At 46.4% G+C, this 19598-nt stretch overlaps 2 protein-coding genes across 6 annotated transcripts in view; one reads left to right on the top strand and one right to left on the bottom strand.

The window, feature by feature from the left end:
• AP1G2 (adaptor related protein complex 1 subunit gamma 2) overlaps nt 1-17588 on the bottom strand; it is a 67306-nt gene extending 49718 nt beyond the window's left edge. For all 3 annotated transcript variants that reach the window (XM_056526517.1, XM_056526526.1, XM_056526506.1), the window contains exons 1-3: nt 17330-17588; nt 16383-16452; nt 15849-15910 (exon numbers count right to left, since the gene is read on the bottom strand). The gene's annotated coding sequence lies outside the window, so the exon portion shown is untranslated. The remainder of the gene's footprint in view (nt 1-15848; nt 15911-16382; nt 16453-17329) is intronic.
• LOC130276735 (dehydrogenase/reductase SDR family member 4-like) overlaps nt 1-19598 on the top strand; it is a 75832-nt gene that overhangs the window by 49863 nt on the left and 6371 nt on the right. Inside the window, exons 1-7 of one of the 3 annotated variants that reach the window (XM_056526543.1) lie at nt 4763-4849; nt 7022-7185; nt 8604-8781; nt 10296-10397; nt 10670-10740; nt 11014-11065; nt 11652-11786. In XM_056526543.1, coding sequence (XP_056382518.1) covers nt 7046-7185; nt 8604-8781; nt 10296-10397; nt 10670-10740; nt 11014-11065; nt 11652-11786 — 678 coding nt within the window. In that variant the 5' untranslated portion in view covers nt 4763-4849; nt 7022-7045. Of the gene's footprint in view, nt 1-4762; nt 4850-7021; nt 7186-8603; nt 8782-10295; nt 10398-10669; nt 10741-11013; nt 11066-11651; nt 11787-19598 lie in introns of those variants that run through there. The other 2 variants (XM_056526554.1, XM_056526538.1) reach the window with 2 other exon arrangements.

Below are 19598 nucleotides of genomic sequence, written 5' to 3' on the forward strand. Positions count from 1 at the left end.
TCTACATCCTCACCACAAAAATCAGCATTTGAACTTTGCAAATGAACATATAGACAAGCCTGATGCATTTTGGAAACAAGTTCTGTGGACCGATGAGGTTAAAACTTTACTTTTTGGCCGGAATGAGCAAAGGTACGTTTGGAGAAGAAGGGGAACAGAATTTAATGAAAAGAACCTCTGTCCAACTGTTAAGCATGGGGGTGGATCAATCATGCTTTGGGGTTGTATTGCAGCCAGTGGCACAGGGAACATCTCACGAGTAGAAGGAAAAATGGATTCAATAAAATTTCAGCAAATTTTGGATGCTAACTTGATGCCATATGTGAAAAAGCTGAACTTAAAGAGAGGATGGCTTCTACAAATGGATAATGATCTTAAACACACCTCGAAATCCACAGGGGATCACATCAAGAGGTGTAAACTGAAGGTTTTGCAATGGCCTTCACAATCTCCTGACCTCAAAATAATTGAAAATCTATGGATAGACCTTAAAAGAGCAGTGCGTGACAGAGAGCCCAGAAATCTCAAAGAACTGGAAGGCTTTTGTAAGGAAGAATGGGCAAAGATAGCTCAAACAAGAATTGTTGGCTGGCTGCAAAAAGCGTTTACAAGCTGTGATACTTGCCAAAGGGGGCAGTACAAAATATTAACTCTGCAGGGTGCCTGTTACGCCTAGCGCTCCGGGTCCCCGCTCCTCCCCGGAGCGCGTACGGCGTCTCTCTCTCCGCAGCGCCCCGGTCGGCCCCGCTGACCGGGAGCGCTGCCCTGTCATGGCCGTTGGGGATGCGATTCGCACAGCGGGACGCGCCCGCTCGCGAATCGCATCCCAGGTCACTTACCCGTTCCCGTCTCCTGCTGTCATGTGCTGGCGCGCGCGGCTCCGCTCTCTAGGGCGCGCGCGCGCCAGCTCCCTGAGACTTAAAGGGCCAGTGCACCAATGATTGGTGCCTGGCCCAATTAGCTAATTGGCTTCCACCTGCTCCCTGGCTATATCTGGTCTCCTCCCTTGCACTCCCTTGCCGGATCTTGTTGCCCTTGTGCCTAGTGAAAGCGTTTTGTGTGTCTAAAGCCTGTGTACCAGTACTTCTGCTATCCACCCTGACTACGAACCTTGCCGCCTGCCCCCGACCTTCTGCTACGTCCGACCTTGCTTCTGTCTACTCCCTTGTACCGCGCCTATCTTCAGCAGTCAGAGAGGTTGAGCCGTTGCTAGTGGATACGACCTGGTCACTACCGCCGCAGCAAGACCATCCCGCTTTGCGGCGGGCTCTGGTGAAAACCAGTAGTGACTTAGAACCGATCCACTAGCACGGTCCACGCCAATCCCTCTCTGGCACAGAGGATCCACTACCTGCCAGCCGGCATCGTGACAGTAGATCCGGCCATGGATCCCGCTGAAGTTCCTCTGCCAGTTGCCGCCGACCTCCCTACATTGGTCGCCCGACAAGAGCACCAGCTGTCGTACTTGACCACCATGACACAGCAACTCCAGTCGCAGCTACAGCAGCAACAGTCACAGCTACAGCAGCAACAGTCACAGCTACAGCAAGTTCAGTCTCAGCTACAGCAGCAACAACCATCTCCTCCGCCAGCTCCTGCACCCCTTCCGCAGCGAGTGGCCACTCCTAGCCTCCGCCTGTCTTTGCCGGACAAATTTAATGGGGACTCTAAGTTTTGCCGTGGCTTTCTTTCGCAATGTTCTCTGCACTTGGAGATGATGTCGGACCAGTTTCCTACTGAAAGGTCTAAGGTGGCTTTCGTAGTCAGCCTCCTGTCTGGAAAAGCCCTGTCATGGGCCACACCGCTCTGGGACCGCAATGACCCCGTCACTGCCTCTGTACACTCCTTCTTCTCGGAAATTCGAAGTGTCTTTGAGGAACCTGCCCGAGCCTCTTCTGCTGAGACTGCCCTGTTGAACCTGGTCCAGGGTAATTCTTCCGTTGGCGAGTACGCCATACAATTCCGTACTCTTGCTTCAGAACTATCCTGGAATAATGAGGCCCTCTGCGCGACCTTTAAAAAAGGCCTATCCAGCAACATTAAAGATGTTCTGGCCGCAGGAGAAACTCCTGCTAACCTGCATGAACTCATTCATCTTGCCACTCGCATTGACATGCGTTTTTCTGAGAGGCATCAAGAGCTCCGCCAGGAAAAAGACTTAGATCTCTGGACACCTCTCCCACAGTCTCCATTGCAATCTGCGCCTAGGCCTCCCGCCGAGGAGGCCATGCAAGTGGATCGGTCTCGCCTGACCCTGGAAGAGAGGAATCGCCGTAAGGAAGAGAATCTTTGTCTGTACTGTGCCAGTACCGAACATTTTTTGGTGGATTGCCCAATCCGTCCTCCACGTCTGGGAAACGCACGCTCGCACCCAGCTCTCGTGGGTGTGGCGTCTCTTGATGCTAAGTCGGCTTCTCCACGTCTCACGGTGCCTGTACGGATTTCTACTTCAGCCAGCTCTTCCCTCTCAGCCGTGGCCTGCCTGGACTCTGGTGCCTCTGGGAATTTTATTCGGGAGTCCTTGGTGAATAAATTCCGCATTCCGGTGACCCGTCTTGTCAAGCCACTCCACATTTCCGCGGTCAACGGAGCCAGGTTGGATTGCACCGTGCGTTACTGCACGGAGCCCCTCCTAATGTGCATCGGACCTCACCACGAGAAAATTGAATTTTTTGTCCTTCCCAATTGCACTTCCGAAATTCTCCTTGGACTACCCTGGCTTCAACACCATTCCCCAACCCTGGATTGGTCCACTGGGGAGATCAAGAGTTGGGGTCCCTCTTGTTCCAAGGACTGCCTTAAACCGGTTCCCAGTACTCCCTGCCGTGACCCTGTGGTTCCTCCTGTACCCGGTCCCCCTAAGGTCGTTAGGGACTCTGCCTGCCACAGGAAATGCCTCTCCCCCCCTCCCACTTCCATCAGGCAAGCCTCTGTGTCCCCTCATGGCCCTCGTCCTGGTGTCACACTGCCCCGTGCCAAGTCTCGCCCTCTGCCCTCCCTCCCCATTCCTACTCCTGCTGTTCTGCCTGCCGTTGAGGAATCCCTCCATCCTTTCCCGGTGCCCTCATCCCAGGGGAGGCAGTTACCGGACAAAGAGAAGGGGAGACCTAAGGGGGGGGGTACTGTTACGCCTAGCGCTCCGGGTCCCCGCTCCTCCCCGGAGCGCGTACGGCGTCTCTCTCTCCGCAGCGCCCCGGTCGGCCCCGCTGACCGGGAGCGCTGCCCTGTCATGGCCGTTGGGGATGCGATTCGCACAGCGGGACGCGCCCGCTCGCGAATCGCATCCCAGGTCACTTACCCGTTCCCGTCTCCTGCTGTCATGTGCTGGCGCGCGCGGCTCCGCTCTCTAGGGCGCGCGCGCGCCAGCTCCCTGAGACTTAAAGGGCCAGTGCACCAATGATTGGTGCCTGGCCCAATTAGCTAATTGGCTTCCACCTGCTCCCTGGCTATATCTGGTCTCCTCCCTTGCACTCCCTTGCCGGATCTTGTTGCCCTTGTGCCTAGTGAAAGCGTTTTGTGTGTCTAAAGCCTGTGTACCAGTACTTCTGCTATCCACCCTGACTACGAACCTTGCCGCCTGCCCCCGACCTTCTGCTACGTCCGACCTTGCTTCTGTCTACTCCCTTGTACCTCGCCTATCTTCAGCAGTCAGAGAGGTTGAGCCGTTGCTAGTGGATACGACCTGGTCACTACCGCCGCAGCAAGACCATCCCGCTTTGCGGCGGGCTCTGGTGAAAACCAGTAGTGACTTAGAACCGATCCACTAGCACGGTCCATGCCAATCCCTCTCTGGCACAGAGGATCCACTACCTGCCAGCCGGCATCGTGACAGTGCCCAAACTTTTGCAGACGTCATTTTTTTGTTTTATGTTATTTTGAAAGTGTAAATGATGGGAATAAAATCTAACTTTTGTTGTCATATTATATGAATGTCTAATCTGTAATTTGATGCCTTTTGGAGTTTTTCCATCTTTCCTTGGCTTCTTTATGCACATTAATCCAAATTTTTAGATGGGGTCCCCAAACTTTTGATCCCCACTGTATGCAGGTGAACGGGTGCAAGCTGAGGTCAGACCTTGGTCCTGGGTCCCCACTGGATATATTGATAGATGCACAGCAGCACTCCGGAGTAAAGTGATCAAATGATGGCTTTTATTCAATCACAAAAGTGTAGCGATGTTTCGGTCACCTCTCTGAATAAAAGCCACCATTTGATCACTTTACTCCGGAGTGCTGCAGTGCATCTATCAAGATAGATAGATAGACAGATAGATAGATAAGCAGGAGAATACAGCAGCAAACTGCTAGCACAAAGATATATATGAAATATGAAATGCTATATTGCTATAGTGAAAAATTTAGGTACTTGGCTTACCATTTGGCCAAATAGCGTGTACCATCCCACCATGATAAGGTGACCTCATTGGAATTGACCCTACACTATAAAAAAAAACCTCTGAGCATTCAGTATCCTTTTTTATTTTTATTTTAGATAGATAGATAGTTACAACATTGGTCTCCAAACTCTGGCACTTCAGATGTTTCAAAACTACAACTCCCAGCAGGCCCGGCCAACGGCCAATGGCTGTCCGGGCCTGCTGGGAGTTGTAGTTTTGCAACATCTGTAGGTCCACAGTTTGGAGACCACTGATGTATAACTGCAGTCCTCATCATATTGTATGCTCCTCAAGCCTTCAGCAATAACAAGCTGTCAAGGGACACAGCAGTACCAGCTGTTGGACAGAAGAGGGAGACAGAGGTCTGCAGAGGAGGCGGGACTGTCTATCCTAGCACAGGAAGAGAAGACAGCAGAGTTCCGTGAGGACATAACATTGGTGTTTAGGTGCAGGTTTGTTACCTCTAACCTTCATACAGAGAATGCAGGGTCTATGGAAGATTGATTCGCTGATGTTCACAGCACACAGACTGGCCTATAGCATATATACACAGTTTTTTTTTCTAGCATAAAGGGCTCAAATATATATATATATAGAACTGAGTTCCTAAACACAATGCTGCAATTTATTGTTATATTGTTTATTGGCGGTGAAACACCTGGTTTTTAGGTTTCTGGTCCTTAACCCTTACACTTGGAGACCAATGTTGTATCTATCTATCTAAAATAAAAAAGGATACTGAATGCTCAGAGGTTTTTATAGTGTAGGGTCCATTCCGTACAGGATCTGCTGCATATTTTGTGCAGCTGATTTTGCAAACTTTCATGGGTAGCAAAATCAGCTTCAAAAATGTGCAACAGATCCTTTACGTGTGAACGTACCCTAAGAATGAATCTATTTGAATAGATTTTGTTGCACTTTTTACAGTGATTCATGTGAATGCAGCCTACATACATCTATGGGTGCATTCACACCACGTTTTGTACATACGGGTGCCGGATCCGGCGGGGTGGAGGGGCAAACCGGGCGCTCCCGTACCTTGGCCGGATCAGCCCATGACTCCATTTACTTTAATGACCCGACCGGAGTCAAATGGTGACTCCGGTTGGCTCAGTTTTGACCCGTATGCGGTTTTGTACTACGGTTTTAGGTCCGGTCAGGAAACCGCATACGGGTCAAAACTGAGCCAACCAGAGTCACCGTTTGACTCCGGTCGGGCCATTAAAGTAAATGGAGTCACGGGCTGATCCGGCCAGGGTACGGTAGCGCCCGGTTTGCCCCTCCCCCCGCCGGATCCGGCACCCGCATGTACAAAACGTGGTGTGAAAGAGGGATTAGCTCAGAAAACTGCATCGACGCCAAAGAACTGCAGGTGTGAATCCTTGCTGAATGCACAGTGATTTCACAGCAAATTCTGCACATGTTTCTGCAAAAGAGCGAGCATGCCGTGGATTGCGAAATCCACAGCATGCTCCTAACAGTGTGCATCCACGGGTATTGTACGTCCACGGGAATTGTAAGTGTCTGAGGTTTTGCTTTTCAGAATCTGTGTTGTAAATCTGTACCAGTTCCACCGAGCAGTAAACATTATGGGGGAGATTGATCAAAACCTGTTTAAAAGAAGAGTGGTGCAGTTGTCCATAGCAACTAATCAGATTGTCCTTAAATTTTTCGGAAAGGAAGTTATCTGGTTGCTATGGGCAACTGCACCACTTTTTCTCTACACAAGTGCTAAAATGATCAAAAGATTACTAAATCCAGCAAATCTGCTATAAAAGCACTAATTAAAGGGACAGTGACCAAATCTTTATTCTCCTGAATCCAAAGTTGTAGCTTTATTTAAATGGGTACTTGGCCAAAAAACATCTTATCCCCTATGCAAAGGATAGGGGATAAGATGTCTGATCACGGGGGTCGAGCTGCTGGGATCTCTGTTCTGTCAGTGTCCAGAACACGGAAAGTTGGAGCTTCCGCGTCTGTGATGTCAAGCCACGCCCCCTCTATTCATGTCTACGTAGCTGTCAAGCCTCATCTCTCAAACAAAACAAAAAAACAAAAACTCTGACCCGGGCCTAAAAAGGTTTAAATGGACTTAAATATTAGGGTACAGTAACTTTCCGAGCTGAGAATTCTGTTTAGAAATTTCGATGAAGCAGCCTCCCATTTTGTCCAAAGGCATTCTGCAGCACATTGCACACTGCAGAATTTCTGCCACAGACACTTTTCTTACAGGAATTCAAATTCTGGACTCTTGAAATCTGTGCAGACTGTATTGTAGACACGTCTGTGCAGTCCGAGCACTGATGGATTTAGGTGGTGCAGGCTGTAGACAGAATCTCAGGGGAGAGATTCTGTAGTGTGAACCTTCCCCTAATGGGTGGGGGTCTGTATCATATAGTGACTTCTAATATACAAATTGTGGAAAGATATATTTTAAGGTCTGTACATTTCAAGATCATGTTTTAAAAAGGGATGTCTCCAGAATGGACACATTTTTGTAGTTCTCCATACTATTAAGTTACACTTGAAGGGTTAAATAAATCTCCTTTGTCCATCCAGATTCATGAACTGTTCTGCACTTTGAGCTTTTATGCGACACTCCTCCTATCTGTTTTCTCCTGCAGGTGCACAGTTCACTCTCTTCTTCAATGTTTCGCTTGTCTCTCCAGCGTTTGTTCTCCGTGTCACCTGTTGGCGGAGGATCTTACATAATGCAGAGTGTAAGAGGAATACAAACTCCAAGAAAACTTGAAGGCAAAGTGGCGCTGGTGACTGCATCATCAGAGGGGTAATGTATATTTTTGGCGTGACACTCCGTTTTCAGTTTAACTGGTGTTTAAAGCTGCGAGATTTGTAAATGTTTATCATCATTTAGCTTTTATCATTCACACCTGTCATAGTTGAGCAGGTAACCACTGTACAGGCCTCTTGACTAAAGCTTGGGCGTATAGTAAGGCCATGGAATTCCAGTGCAGCAGGGTCCCATTGATTTCAGTGGGATTTTGCTGTACTGTGCACACGGTGGAATTTCCGTGGCAGTTTCTTGAGTCCGCTGAAAGAATAGGGGAGCTCTGTTCAAATGACAGAAAATACTGCAGGTCTGTTTTTTTACTACTCAACTCCTGTGAAACAATAGACATCAGATGAACACCCAACAGACCCCATATAAAGTCAATAGGACCCACTGGGCACTATTGTGCAACCGACCATCCAGGTCCATTGTTTGTTACTGGAACAGACTCTGAGTTGGAGCTCCTCTGAATAGAGCTGATGTGAATCCAGTCTAAGGGTACGTTCACATCAGCAGACCCACAGCGTATTTTACACAGCGGATCTGCCGCTGAAGGACCCCTGCATGGTTGCTTTACATGTGCCTGCTCGGATCGGCAATACGCCGCTACGAGCAGACACACTGAAGCGATGTGCGAGTCGCCGCACATGTGCGGTGTACTTGCACACATCGCGGCCACTCCCCCTGCTCCATGAGCTGGGCAGAGAGCAGCTGCGATGTGCGAGTATAAGGCGACTCGCACATAGCAATGTGTCTGCTCATAGCAGCGTATTGTTGCTCCGAGCAGGCACATGTAAAGCCACCATGCAGAGGAAATAAATAGTATTCAGTAGCTAATAAGTACTGGAAGGATTAAGATTTTTTAATAGAAGTAATTTACAAATCTGTTTAACTTTCTGGCACCAGTTGATTTAAAAAAAAAAAAAAAGTTTTCCATTGGAGTACCCCTTTAAGCACATTTCTGTTTAAAGCGGTCTGTACTTTATCAGCAACACTTAGTTAAAATATTGCTCCAAATGGTCTAAAAAAATTATATCCTATAAAATTTTCTCTGAACTTGACTGACGTATATCCGCTTGATAGACATATGTCTTTTTTCAACCATACTATGTAACTAGGTAACTATGTAAGTTTTGTAGTTTACCAAAAGCCAGGCTTTTTCTATTTCTCCTGATATAAACGTGTGCATTTGAGCCAGTACAGATTTGCACATTACTAACATCACATACTATAAACTAGATTTTATAATGATAAATCGTATGCTTTAGAATTACCACTGTGTCAAAGGAGAGGATGTGTCTCAGGCATGTTGAAATGAGCATGCACGCTTAGCCAAGCAATTCCCTTTAGGTGCATAGTACTTTAGACTGTATATTAATGAACTTTGAGTTGCATAATATCAAATGCTGTTACAGGATCGGCTTAGCTATTGCACGACAACTTGCTCGGGATGGAGCACGAGTTCTTATCAGTAGCCGAAAGCAACAAAATGTGGACAAGGCTGTTCAAGAACTCAAAAAAGAAGGTCTGGATGTAGAAGGGACAGTGTGTCATGTGGGGAAGAATGAAGACAGAGAAAAACTAGTGAATACTGTAAGTACGTAATACAGTAAATCTGAAAGAATAGATAATGTATTTCCCCTATAAGACCATGAAGAGGTCTGATGCCCATATCAGGAACTGTCCAGAGCAGGAGAAAATCCTCATAGCAAACCTATGCTGCTCTGGACAGTTCCTGACACGGACAGAGGTGTCAGCAGAGAGCACTGTGGACAATACAAAAAAGTAATTCAAAAAGCTAAGAATTTCCTCTATAGCATACAGCTGCTAATAAGTACTGGAAGGATAAAGATTTTTTTTATATACAAGTAATTTACAAATCTGTTTAACTTTCTGGCACCAGTTCATTAAAAAAAATAAATAAATAAAGTTTCCCAGGGGAGTACCCCTTTAAAGGGGTACTCCGGCGCTAAGCACATCTTATCCCCTATCCAAAGGATAGGGGATAAGATGCCTGATCGCGGGGGTCCTGCCGCTGGGGACCCCCGTGATCTTGCACGCAGCACCCCGTTACAATCAGTTCACAGAGCGTTTTCGCTCCGGGTCTGATTACTGGTGATCACGGGGCCGGAGCATTGTGACGTCACGGCCCCGCCCCCGGGTGACGTCACGCTCCGCCCCCTCAATGCAAGCCTATGGGAGGGAGCGAACATGCTCCGGGGACTGATTGTAATGGGGTGTTGCGTGCAAGATCATGGGCGTGCAAGATTCCCAGCGGCGGGACCCCCGCGATCAGGCATCTTATCCCCTATCCTTTAATGACAAAGTTACAGCGACATGCAGTAACCCATAACAGTAACCCGTAACTAACAGCTTGATTGAAAACACACTGCATTAGTAGATTTTGTATCCTTTTTAACATAAAATATGCCTGTTTGTTGGAAGATACTGGTGTTTAAATGTACTCAGAAGTATCGGAAGACACAATGGCTTTTTCCAATCATTCCAAAAATGCTCCTTTTTGGAGTTTCAACAGGATTGGTGTCCCAAAATAGTGAAGAAGAATTAGCTTTTGTATAAAATGCCAAAAAATGTGCCCATTTTTATGGCATCATGTGTGAGCCTGGCTGGTAGCAGCAGCAACAGTGAGGGTGGTGGACTGGTAGTAGTTGTAATAGCCAGTGCACAGGAGGCAGTGGCAGACTGGTGGGAGTTATAGTAGCCAGTGGACAGCAGGCAGTGGTGGACTGGTGGAAATTGTAGTAGCCAGCGGACAGCAGGCAGTGGTGGACTGGTGAGAATTGTAGTAGCCAGCTGGCAGTGGCAGGCTGGTGGGAGTTGTAGTAACCAGCAGGGGTGGTAATAGTACTGTCTAATCAGGGGCATCTGGCACAGGAGTTATAAATTCCTCACTGATCCATGCCTGATTCATATTAGCAAACATGTTGCTGCTAGACAATCTTGTTCACTTGCCATGCTGTACACTCTCTCTGATGCCACACAGGAGGGGGGGACAAGACAGAATATCCATAGCAAACTGGACAGATCCACAATTGTGGATCCAGTGTGTATGTGAATACACTCTTATACTTTAAACTATTTTCTAGGCCGTGCAAAGGTTTGGAGGAGTTGATATCCTTGTCTCTAATGCTGCTGTTAACCCCTTTTTTGGGAACATGATGGACTCTACAGATGAAGTGTGGGAAAAGGTAAGAATGGTTGTAATATCACTTTTTCTTATGTCATATGTAATTACAGTATGATTCATGTAGTGAATCACTAGTGTACACAGCATGTGTTTCCTGTTGACTAATGTTACATACAACTAATATTTGGGGAGGGGGGTGTCAGTCCTTGAAGATGAGCGGGCAGTTTTTGTGGTGTTTTTTTTTTTTTTATTAGGCCACAAAATGCCAAACAAAAGTAGTGTCTGTTCATAGCCTTACTCACGTAGTAACTCTGCTCACTATTCTCTCCTTAGATTTTGGATATTAATGTTAAAGCAACATTCCTGTTGGTGAAACTTGTGGTGCCCAAAATGCAGGAAAGAGGGTAAGACGTTTGTTGTGTGAGGAGGGGTTTTCTTTACCTGACAAACAAGTATGGCCTATTTTATCCAAGCTGCATTTACTGTACTATGATTTCAGCTGAAAAGATCAGTACTGACTCAAGTAGAGCCATAGCCATAGGGGGGTGTCTAGCCATTATTTATCTAGTAACATTATGGATAGCCTTTTCTTTGTAATGCATAACTGTTGTGGATATTTCATTTTCACCATTTACCTGGCTCTACAGCCAAAATATATGTTGTTTCTGTTTCCACAGAGGTGGCAGTATTGTGATTGTCTCTTCTGTTGGAGGGTTTACCCCTTTTCCAGTAAGTAAATATCCTTTTTAATGTTACTACCTATGCAGTTTGAGGTGCAGGTTTTATGCAGAAATTGATCTGACAGGAAAGAAACATCTAAAACCCTTTCTTTATACTTCATTTTCTTTATTCTTCCTCATCCTGTTAAAGGAGATCTCTGACGAAAAACAACTTATCCCCTATCCTCAGGGGCCCCCCGCAATCACCAAGACGGGACTCAGCGCTCAGTGAGGAGCACATGCTGCAGCCGGCACGCGCTGCTTTCATTCCTACGGTAACGTCGAAGTACAGAGTACAGCTCTCGGGCATCATCGATGCTCCCATAGAAATGAATGGAGCCTGTGCTGTCTACCAGTAGATGACATGCGCTCCTCACTCTCACTGAGAGTGCCAGGGTCCCATCCTGGTGATCTCGGGGGGCCCCAGCGGTCCTGTGGATAGGGGATAAATAAATTTTCACTGGAGTACTCCACTCCTTCCATTGGCTCTAAAACCTGCGTGAAAAGCTGCGTGAGAGATTCCAGTATAAAGGTCCAGAACATGTGATGTTCCTACATAGCTGCTCAATTTGACATCTTTGTTATTTCCCTCTTAGGCTCTGGGTCCCTACAGTGTCAGTAAAACAGCATTGTTGGGCCTAACCAAGGCCCTTGCTCCAGAATTAATGCCCCTAAACATCAGAGTGAACTGCCTTGCACCTGGCCTCATCCGCACCAAGTTCAGCTCCGCTGTAAGTGTTTTTATGTTTATTTTAGGTTAGTGCCTCCAGCTGTTAAAAAACTACAATTCCCAGCATGCTTGGACAGCCTTTGGCTGGTTTGGAAACACTGTTGTAGGCATAGGCTTCATAGGAACTTATTGTGATGGCCTCAAAGTCACTTTACTTTGGAAAAAGCTGTGGTTATGCCATGATTTTACAGCAACTTGTAGGTGGCCATGTTCCCATGAGTAACCCAAACCAGGGGTACTCCCGTGGAAACCTTTTTTTTTTTTTTTTAATCAACTGGTGCCAGAAAGTTAAACAGATTTGTAAATTACTTATATTAACCCCTTAACGACGAAGGACGTAAATGTACGTCCTGGTGACGTGGTACTTAACGCACCAGGACGTACATTTACGTCCTAAGCATAACCGCAGGCATCGGAGCGATGCCCGGATTGTGCGCGGCAGGTCCCGGCTGTTGATCGCAGCCAGGGACCCGCCAGTAATGGCGGACACCCGCGATCCCGCGGATGTCCGCCATTAACCCCTCAGATGCCGTGATCAATACAGATCACGGCATCTGCAGCAACGCGGTCACTGAAATGGATGATCGGATCGCCCGCAGCATTGCCGCGGCGATCTGATCATCCAGCACGGCAGCCGGAGGTCCCCTCACCTGCCTCCGCTGTCTTCCGGGAGTCTTCTGTTCTGATCTGCCTTCCCGCAGACCAGAGCAGAAGATGACCGATAAACCTGATCAGTGCTGTGTCCTATACCTAGCACTGAACAGGATTAGCAATCGAATGATTGCTATAAATAGTCCCCTATGGGGACTATTAAAGTGTAAAAATAAAAGTAAAAAAATAAAGTAAAACAAATGTGAAAAAACCCCTCCCCCAATAAAAACGTAAATTGTCCCATTTTCCCTATTTCACCCCAAAAAAGTGTTAAAAAATATTTTATATACATATTTGGTATCGCCGCGTGCGTAAATATCTGAACTATTAAAATGTTAATGATACCGTGCGGTGAACGGCGTGAACGTAAAAAAAATAAAAATATCCAAAATAGCTGCTTTTTTATAACATTTTATTCCCCAAAAAATTATAAAAAATTAATTAAAAGTTTTATATAAGCAAATATTGTATCAATAAAAAGTACAGATCACGGCGCAAAAAATGAGCCCCATACCGCCGTTCATATGGAAAAAGGAAAAAGTTATAGGTCTTCAAAATAGGGGGATTTTAAACGCACTAATTTGGTTAAAAAGTTTGTGATTTTTTTTAAGCGCAACAGTAATAGAAAAGTATGTTATCATGGGTATCATTTTAATCGTATTGACCCAAAGAATAAAGAACACATATCATTTTTACCGTAAATTGTACGGAGTGAAAACGAAACCTTCCAAAATTAGCAAAATTGCTGTTTTCTTTTTAATTTCCCCACACAAATAGTATTTTTTTGGTTGCGCCATACATTTACTGGTAAAGTGAGTGATGGCATTACAACGGACAACTGGTCACGCAAAAATCAAGCCCTCATACTAGTCTGTGGATGAAAATATAAAAGAGTTATGATCTTTTGAAGGCGAGGAGGAAAAAACGAAAACGTAAAAATAAAATTGTCTGCGTCCTTAAGGCTCAAATGGTCTGTTTCCTTAAGGGGTAAAACAATCTTAATCCTTCCAGTACTTTTTAGGGGCTGTATACTAAAGAGAAATACAAAAAATAAATTCATTTTCTGTGATGTCATGACCACAGTGCTCTCTGCTGACCTCTGTTGTCCATTTTAGGAGCTGTCCAGAACAGGAAAAAATCCTCATAGCACAGTGTTTCCCAACCCAGTCCTCAAGGCACACCAACATTCCGTTTTTTTTTTAGTTACTCCATTGGAATAGAACGGGGAAAAATTTAAATCCTGGACTGTTGGTGTGCCTTGAGGACTGGGTTGGGAAACACTGCCATAGCAAACATATGCAGCTCTGGACAGTTCCTAAAATGGACAGCAGAGGTCAGCAGAGGGCACTGTGGTCAGGACATCACAGGAAATGCATTTCTTTTTTGTATTACTCTTTAGTATACAGCCCCTAAAAAGTACTGGAAGGATTAAGATTTTTTAATAGAAGTGATTTACAAATCTGTTTAACTTTCTGTCACCAGTTGATTTAAAAAAAAAAAAAAGAAAGTTTTCCACGGGAGTACCCCTTTAAGGCTTATTCCCACTTTAATATTTTAGTTTTTAATTATTTAGTTCAGTTTTTATTTATTGCATTTAATGTAAATTATTATTCTTATTTTTTTATGCAGCATGTTCCAGGAGATCTGTAATGTTACCATTTTTATCTCTTAGAAGTCAACAGGATAAATGTATATATTAAAAAAAAAAAATATATATATATATATATATATATATATATGTAAACATTAACATAGGTAAGACCATTTCGCATGATAAAAACCATGTACATCTAAATAAATCAACTTGTAGCGAGGGAGCGGTACCTGCACTTTGCCACAATAGCACAGCGCTCACATGGCCGAAGGTTCTCACGTCACTGGGAGGTGTGAGTCAGAAAAATTAAACATGCGTACGAAGGGCAGGCATGCACAGCATAGAAAAGAGGCGGGAAAGCTCGGCAAGCCAGCTCCCCTCCTCCATTGCGCACAAAAGACATTTAGCAATGCAGCTACTTGGAGCCATAACTTCTAAATGCCTGCTGTTTACTCACACTCATTTTTTTTTTTTTGTGTTAGTGTAAGGACTCGCAAGAGGACCCCTGACAATATTTAGGCCAAAATATCAACTAATATCTCATGTTTATCATGTCTAGTATATTTTTTCATGATGTGGTCTGCCTTTATGATGCTGGGGGGTGAACATATAAGCCAGTGCTTTGTGGGGTGAACATATAAGATGCTGGGCAGTCTGCCTGTGTCCAAGGCCAGGTCAGGGTTAACGGTGGTTTTACTGAGGTAGACAGATGGTGGGTCTTTACAGCTAGGCCAGGATCCCAGAGAGGTGACCAGTAACACGGGACCTCACAGCTTTCTGGGAATTGCAGGGACTTTGACAGACTTTAGGACAGCCATGTTGACTATAAAAGACTTGACTTGACTGAAGGTAGTGACAGAAGACAGAGATGACTTGACTTACTGACTTGTGGCTGGAATTTAGGCTTGAGGCCTCCAGATGTGCTGGACATTGGCTCTAAGACGTCTGGACTGGACTTGACCTCAGCAGAAAGTGTGGTGGAAAAGAAAAAGAGGCAGATTGCATCTCCTCCCTTCCTTATAAAGGGGGGGGGGGCTGTGTAAGGAGCCCATAGGCTACCTGCAGGTCCTTTGGTTATCTTGTGCTCTCTGGGTAACAAAACATGTGACTTTAACACGTGACAATCATTATCGTGATCAATAATCATGTGACCATTTCAAAGGTCATTTACACATAAGATACAATTATACAGATTATATGGGTACAATGCAAATGAGCCCTGAGGACGTTCTGGGACTCAAGCTGATAGGACTGTGAGATGCATATCCCGTACCGGGACATAACAAACCCCCCTACTTAACTAAAGTCACCCTCGACGTCCGTCCTGGAAAGCTTTGAGCGAGGGAAACGGCCGTGGGGCCAAATGCAGTCCTGGAGCATTGTATCCAATGTCCATTTCCAGGCTGTTTTTGTTGACAAGAACTGATAACGCAATAGAGTTTCTGTATCAATGTCCATACATGCTCTGGTAGATTTTGTATTAACGGAGAACAAGGATTACTGGAGAACAAGGATTATGTATGATATTAACAACATACCTATGACTATGGTATGACACGACTTATGGACTATGACTATGTATATCATAACATTAGACTATGGTTATGCATACTATGACATTTGACTATGCATAACAACACTTTTATACATTACTAGACTTAACACTGGCAGATTGGGTTGCTGGAGGCTTTCTGCCCAATGCCTTGGCTACCGAGGTCCCTTGGCATTACACACTTCTCCCCAGAACACGAATTATTTTTATGCTAGACATTTTCTTATGCTAGACATTTTTTTAGATAACATTTTACATTTTGTTACCTTTGACTTTTTGTTGCATGCTTTTGTGGGTAACAGGAATATTTTCTGGCCAGCAAAGTATCCTGATGGATACAAGAAATATCACATTTGACATTTTAGACATATTAGACATTTTTATGGACTGTGTGGTTGTGAGTGTTACAGTCCTACTGTACATGAAACATGTGTACATGACTTTATGTGCACTTATGACTATGTGTAGTACATGACTTTACTGTTGACTGTACATGATGTTGGTGATGGGGTGAAATGTTGCTTCTCCTGATTAGTTCAGGACAACCCCTACAAGAAAACTACCAGACATCAGAAATATGATACACTATGACTTTTTGGTGTACAACAAATTATATACATTTTTATTACACTACAACAATTATAGAGCAGGACCGCAAACATTTCCCTTGTGCATAACGGTGAGCAAAATATATTACTATGGCATATTTACACAAATGTCCATGTATCGTTCAGTAGTCCAGATACACTATAGAGTTCAGGTTCCTGAGAATCACAGCCGTAGCCGGGCACAACACTTACGAGATTGGTTACTGCAAAAACTTTCTTGACTAGTTCTCCAGACACTATGCTTAAAAGTTGCTGTAGAAACCTGTAACAACAAAAATTGTGCTTGCACACAGAAGTCAGTTAGTCATACGACCAAGTCTAGTGAAGTTACTGTACATGAGTACACAAATAGAACATTTTTCACATAGGTACTCTTCCACTCCAACCTCGTCGGTCAAACTGCTTTCTAGGCTGTAGCATATACCTAGGACCACAAGACTGGACCCCCTCCATGGTGTTGACATGTGTGGTCCATGAGACATGGGACAAATGGGATTCAGTGATGATCGGGCTCTCAGTGACCACCACTTGTACAGCAGCAGCTTGTGCCACTGGGGGATGAACTGTTGGTCCAGCCAAACCTCCGCATCAGTTGGAGTAGGCCGAGGCACTTTGGTTGGTACCCTCAGGTTAGGTCAAACCTCCTCGGCAAACAGGAGTAGGACTGGGTACATCTGTAGGAGACGCGTGAAGAAGATTTGAGTACGCCGTCTCTTTCAGACTTGTGTGCACCAGCCCTTCAACCCCTTGGGAATCGAGCCCATTTTGACCCTAAGGACCCTAAGGACCAGAGCATTAATAACTCTTGGGTGCTTGTACTTATGAATTTGATTCAGAGATTGTTTTTTCATGACACACACACATATATACTGCGTAAAATCAAACTTGGGGCCCCAAAAACTGAAATATTGTAAGTCTGTCACATTTAGTTTATTCTGGAGGCAGCATGCCATAAGTGTTGCTTGTTTATTAAAAGATCAGTGGCACAAGCCACAAGGCATATGTCCCCCTAGACCAGTGGCTCCCAACCTTTTTCGGCTAGTGGCACCCCTCGCAAAAAAAAATTTCCGCAGGGCGCCCCTACAGGATAATATTCGACGCGAGACAAAAAATTGCTAAAAAGAAGCTATACACGTCACCTATATATCTGTTAGCTATGTAGATTACAGTGCTTCTTCTCTGATCGGAGTCATTCACTTTTCTTTTTCTTCTCCATCTGGCCCAGACCATCATGAGGGTTTCTTTCAGTCACAACTCTTCACCACAGAACCTTAAAAAAAAGACAAGAAAAACATATTAGGTCCGTACTTTTCCAGCATCATCCTATCTTTATCTCACACACACAATGCCTCCAGTCTCATACACACACAATGCCTCCAGCAGCCACACACAATGCCTTCAGCAGCCACACACAATGCCTCCAGCAGTCAGTCTCTCTCTCTCTCTTTCTCTCTCCCCCCCTCTCTCTCCCCTTGCACACAGTGCCCCCAGCAGCCTCAAACATGCACACAATGCCCCCAGCAGCTTGTCAAACACACACACAAACTGCCTCCAGCAGCCTCACACATGGACAAAGTGCCTCCAGCAGCCTCGCACATGCACACAGTGCCTCCAGCAGCCTCGCACATGCACACAGTGCCCCCAGCAGCCTCGCACATGCACACAGTGCCCCCAGCAGCCTCGCACATGCACACAGTGCCCCCAGCAGCCTCGCACATGCACACAGTGCCCCCAGCAGCCTCGCACATGCACACAGTGCCCCCAGCAGCCTCGCACATGCACACAGTGCCCCCAGCAGCCTCGCACATGCACACAGTGCCCCCAGCAGCCTCACACATGCACACAGTGCCTCCAGCCGCCTCACACATGCACACAGTGCCTCCAGCCGCCTCAGACAAAATACCTCCAGCATCCCTCCAAAAACCTCCAACCTCTCTCCCCCACCCACAAACAATATTTCCAGTCTCCTTCTCACACACAATGCCTCCAGCCTCTCTCACACACAAATACCTCCAACCTTTCAAATGCCTCCAGCCTCTCACCCACCCCAATTGCTTCAGACACCCATCCACCCACCACTATTGCCTCCAGACTCCGAGCCAGCTACCATTATTGCCTTCATACTCCCCTATTGCCCCCAGACTCCCAGCCAACCACGAAAACACACCTTTTGCCTTCAGCCTCCCACCAACGTTGCTTCCAGCCTCCTGCTCCCAGCACCATTTACTTCATTCCCCTGTCACTGCTTCCATTCACCCCCCCCATCCACCCTGCCACTGCTTCCATTTACCCCCCATCCACCCTGCCACTGCTTCCATTCAACCCCCCAGCCACCAACTACTTCCATTCACCCCACAGCCACCCACTGTTTCCATCCACCCTGCCACTGATTCCATTCACGCGCAGCCACCCAACCACCCACCCCTACTTCCATTCACCCCACTGCTTCCATTCACCCCACTGCTTCCATTCACCCCCACTGCTTTCATTCCCCCTGCTCCTGCTTCCATTCACCCCCCCTGCCCCTGCTTCCATTCAAACCTCTCCTGCTTTCATTCAATCCTCCCCTGCATACATTCAAATCCTTCCCCCCTTCCTTTGCACCTGTTTTCATTAAAAATCATGCTTCCATTCAGCCCCCTGCTTCCATTCACCCCACCACTCCTGTCCCTGCTTCTATTCACCCCACCACTCCTGTCCCTGCTTCCATTCACCCCACCACCCCTGCCACTGCTTCCATTCACCCCACCGCTCCTTTGTCCATTCACCCCACCTTTCCTGCCCCTCCTTCCATTCACCCTCCTGCTCCTGCCCCTTGCTTCCATTCAGCCCCCTGCTTTTGCCCATGCTACCATTCACCCTACCTCTCCTGCCCCTCCTTCCATTCAGCCCCCTGCTCCTGCTTCCATTCACCCCACCGCTCCTGCTTCCAATCACCCCACTGCTCCTGCTCCTGCTTCCATTCACCCCACCGCTCCTGCTTCCATTCAACCCCTGCCCCTATTCACCCCACCGCTGCTGCTCCTGCTTTCATTCACCCCCTGCCCCTGCTTCCATTCACCCCACCGCTCCTGCACCTGCTTCCATTCAACCCCCCTGCTCCTGCCCCTGCTTCCATTCACCCCACCGCTCCTGCCCCTGTTTTAATTCAAAACCCCCCTTGCTTCTGCCTCGTTTTAATTCAACCACCCCGCTTCTGCCCCAGATTTCATTCAAACCCTCCCTCTGCTTCTGCCCCTGTTTTATTCAACCCCCCCTACCCACTTCTTCCCCTGAGTTCATTCAACCCCCCCCCCCCCGCTTCTGCCCCTGCTTTAAAGGGGTTATCCAGGAAAAAACTTTTTTAATTTAAATATATATATATATATATATATCAACTGGCTCCAGAAAGTTAAACAGATTTGTAAA

This window comes from Hyla sarda, chromosome 1, assembly GCF_029499605.1.
Source record: "Hyla sarda isolate aHylSar1 chromosome 1, aHylSar1.hap1, whole genome shotgun sequence".
Classification (NCBI taxonomy): Eukaryota; Metazoa; Chordata; class Amphibia; order Anura; family Hylidae; genus Hyla; species Hyla sarda.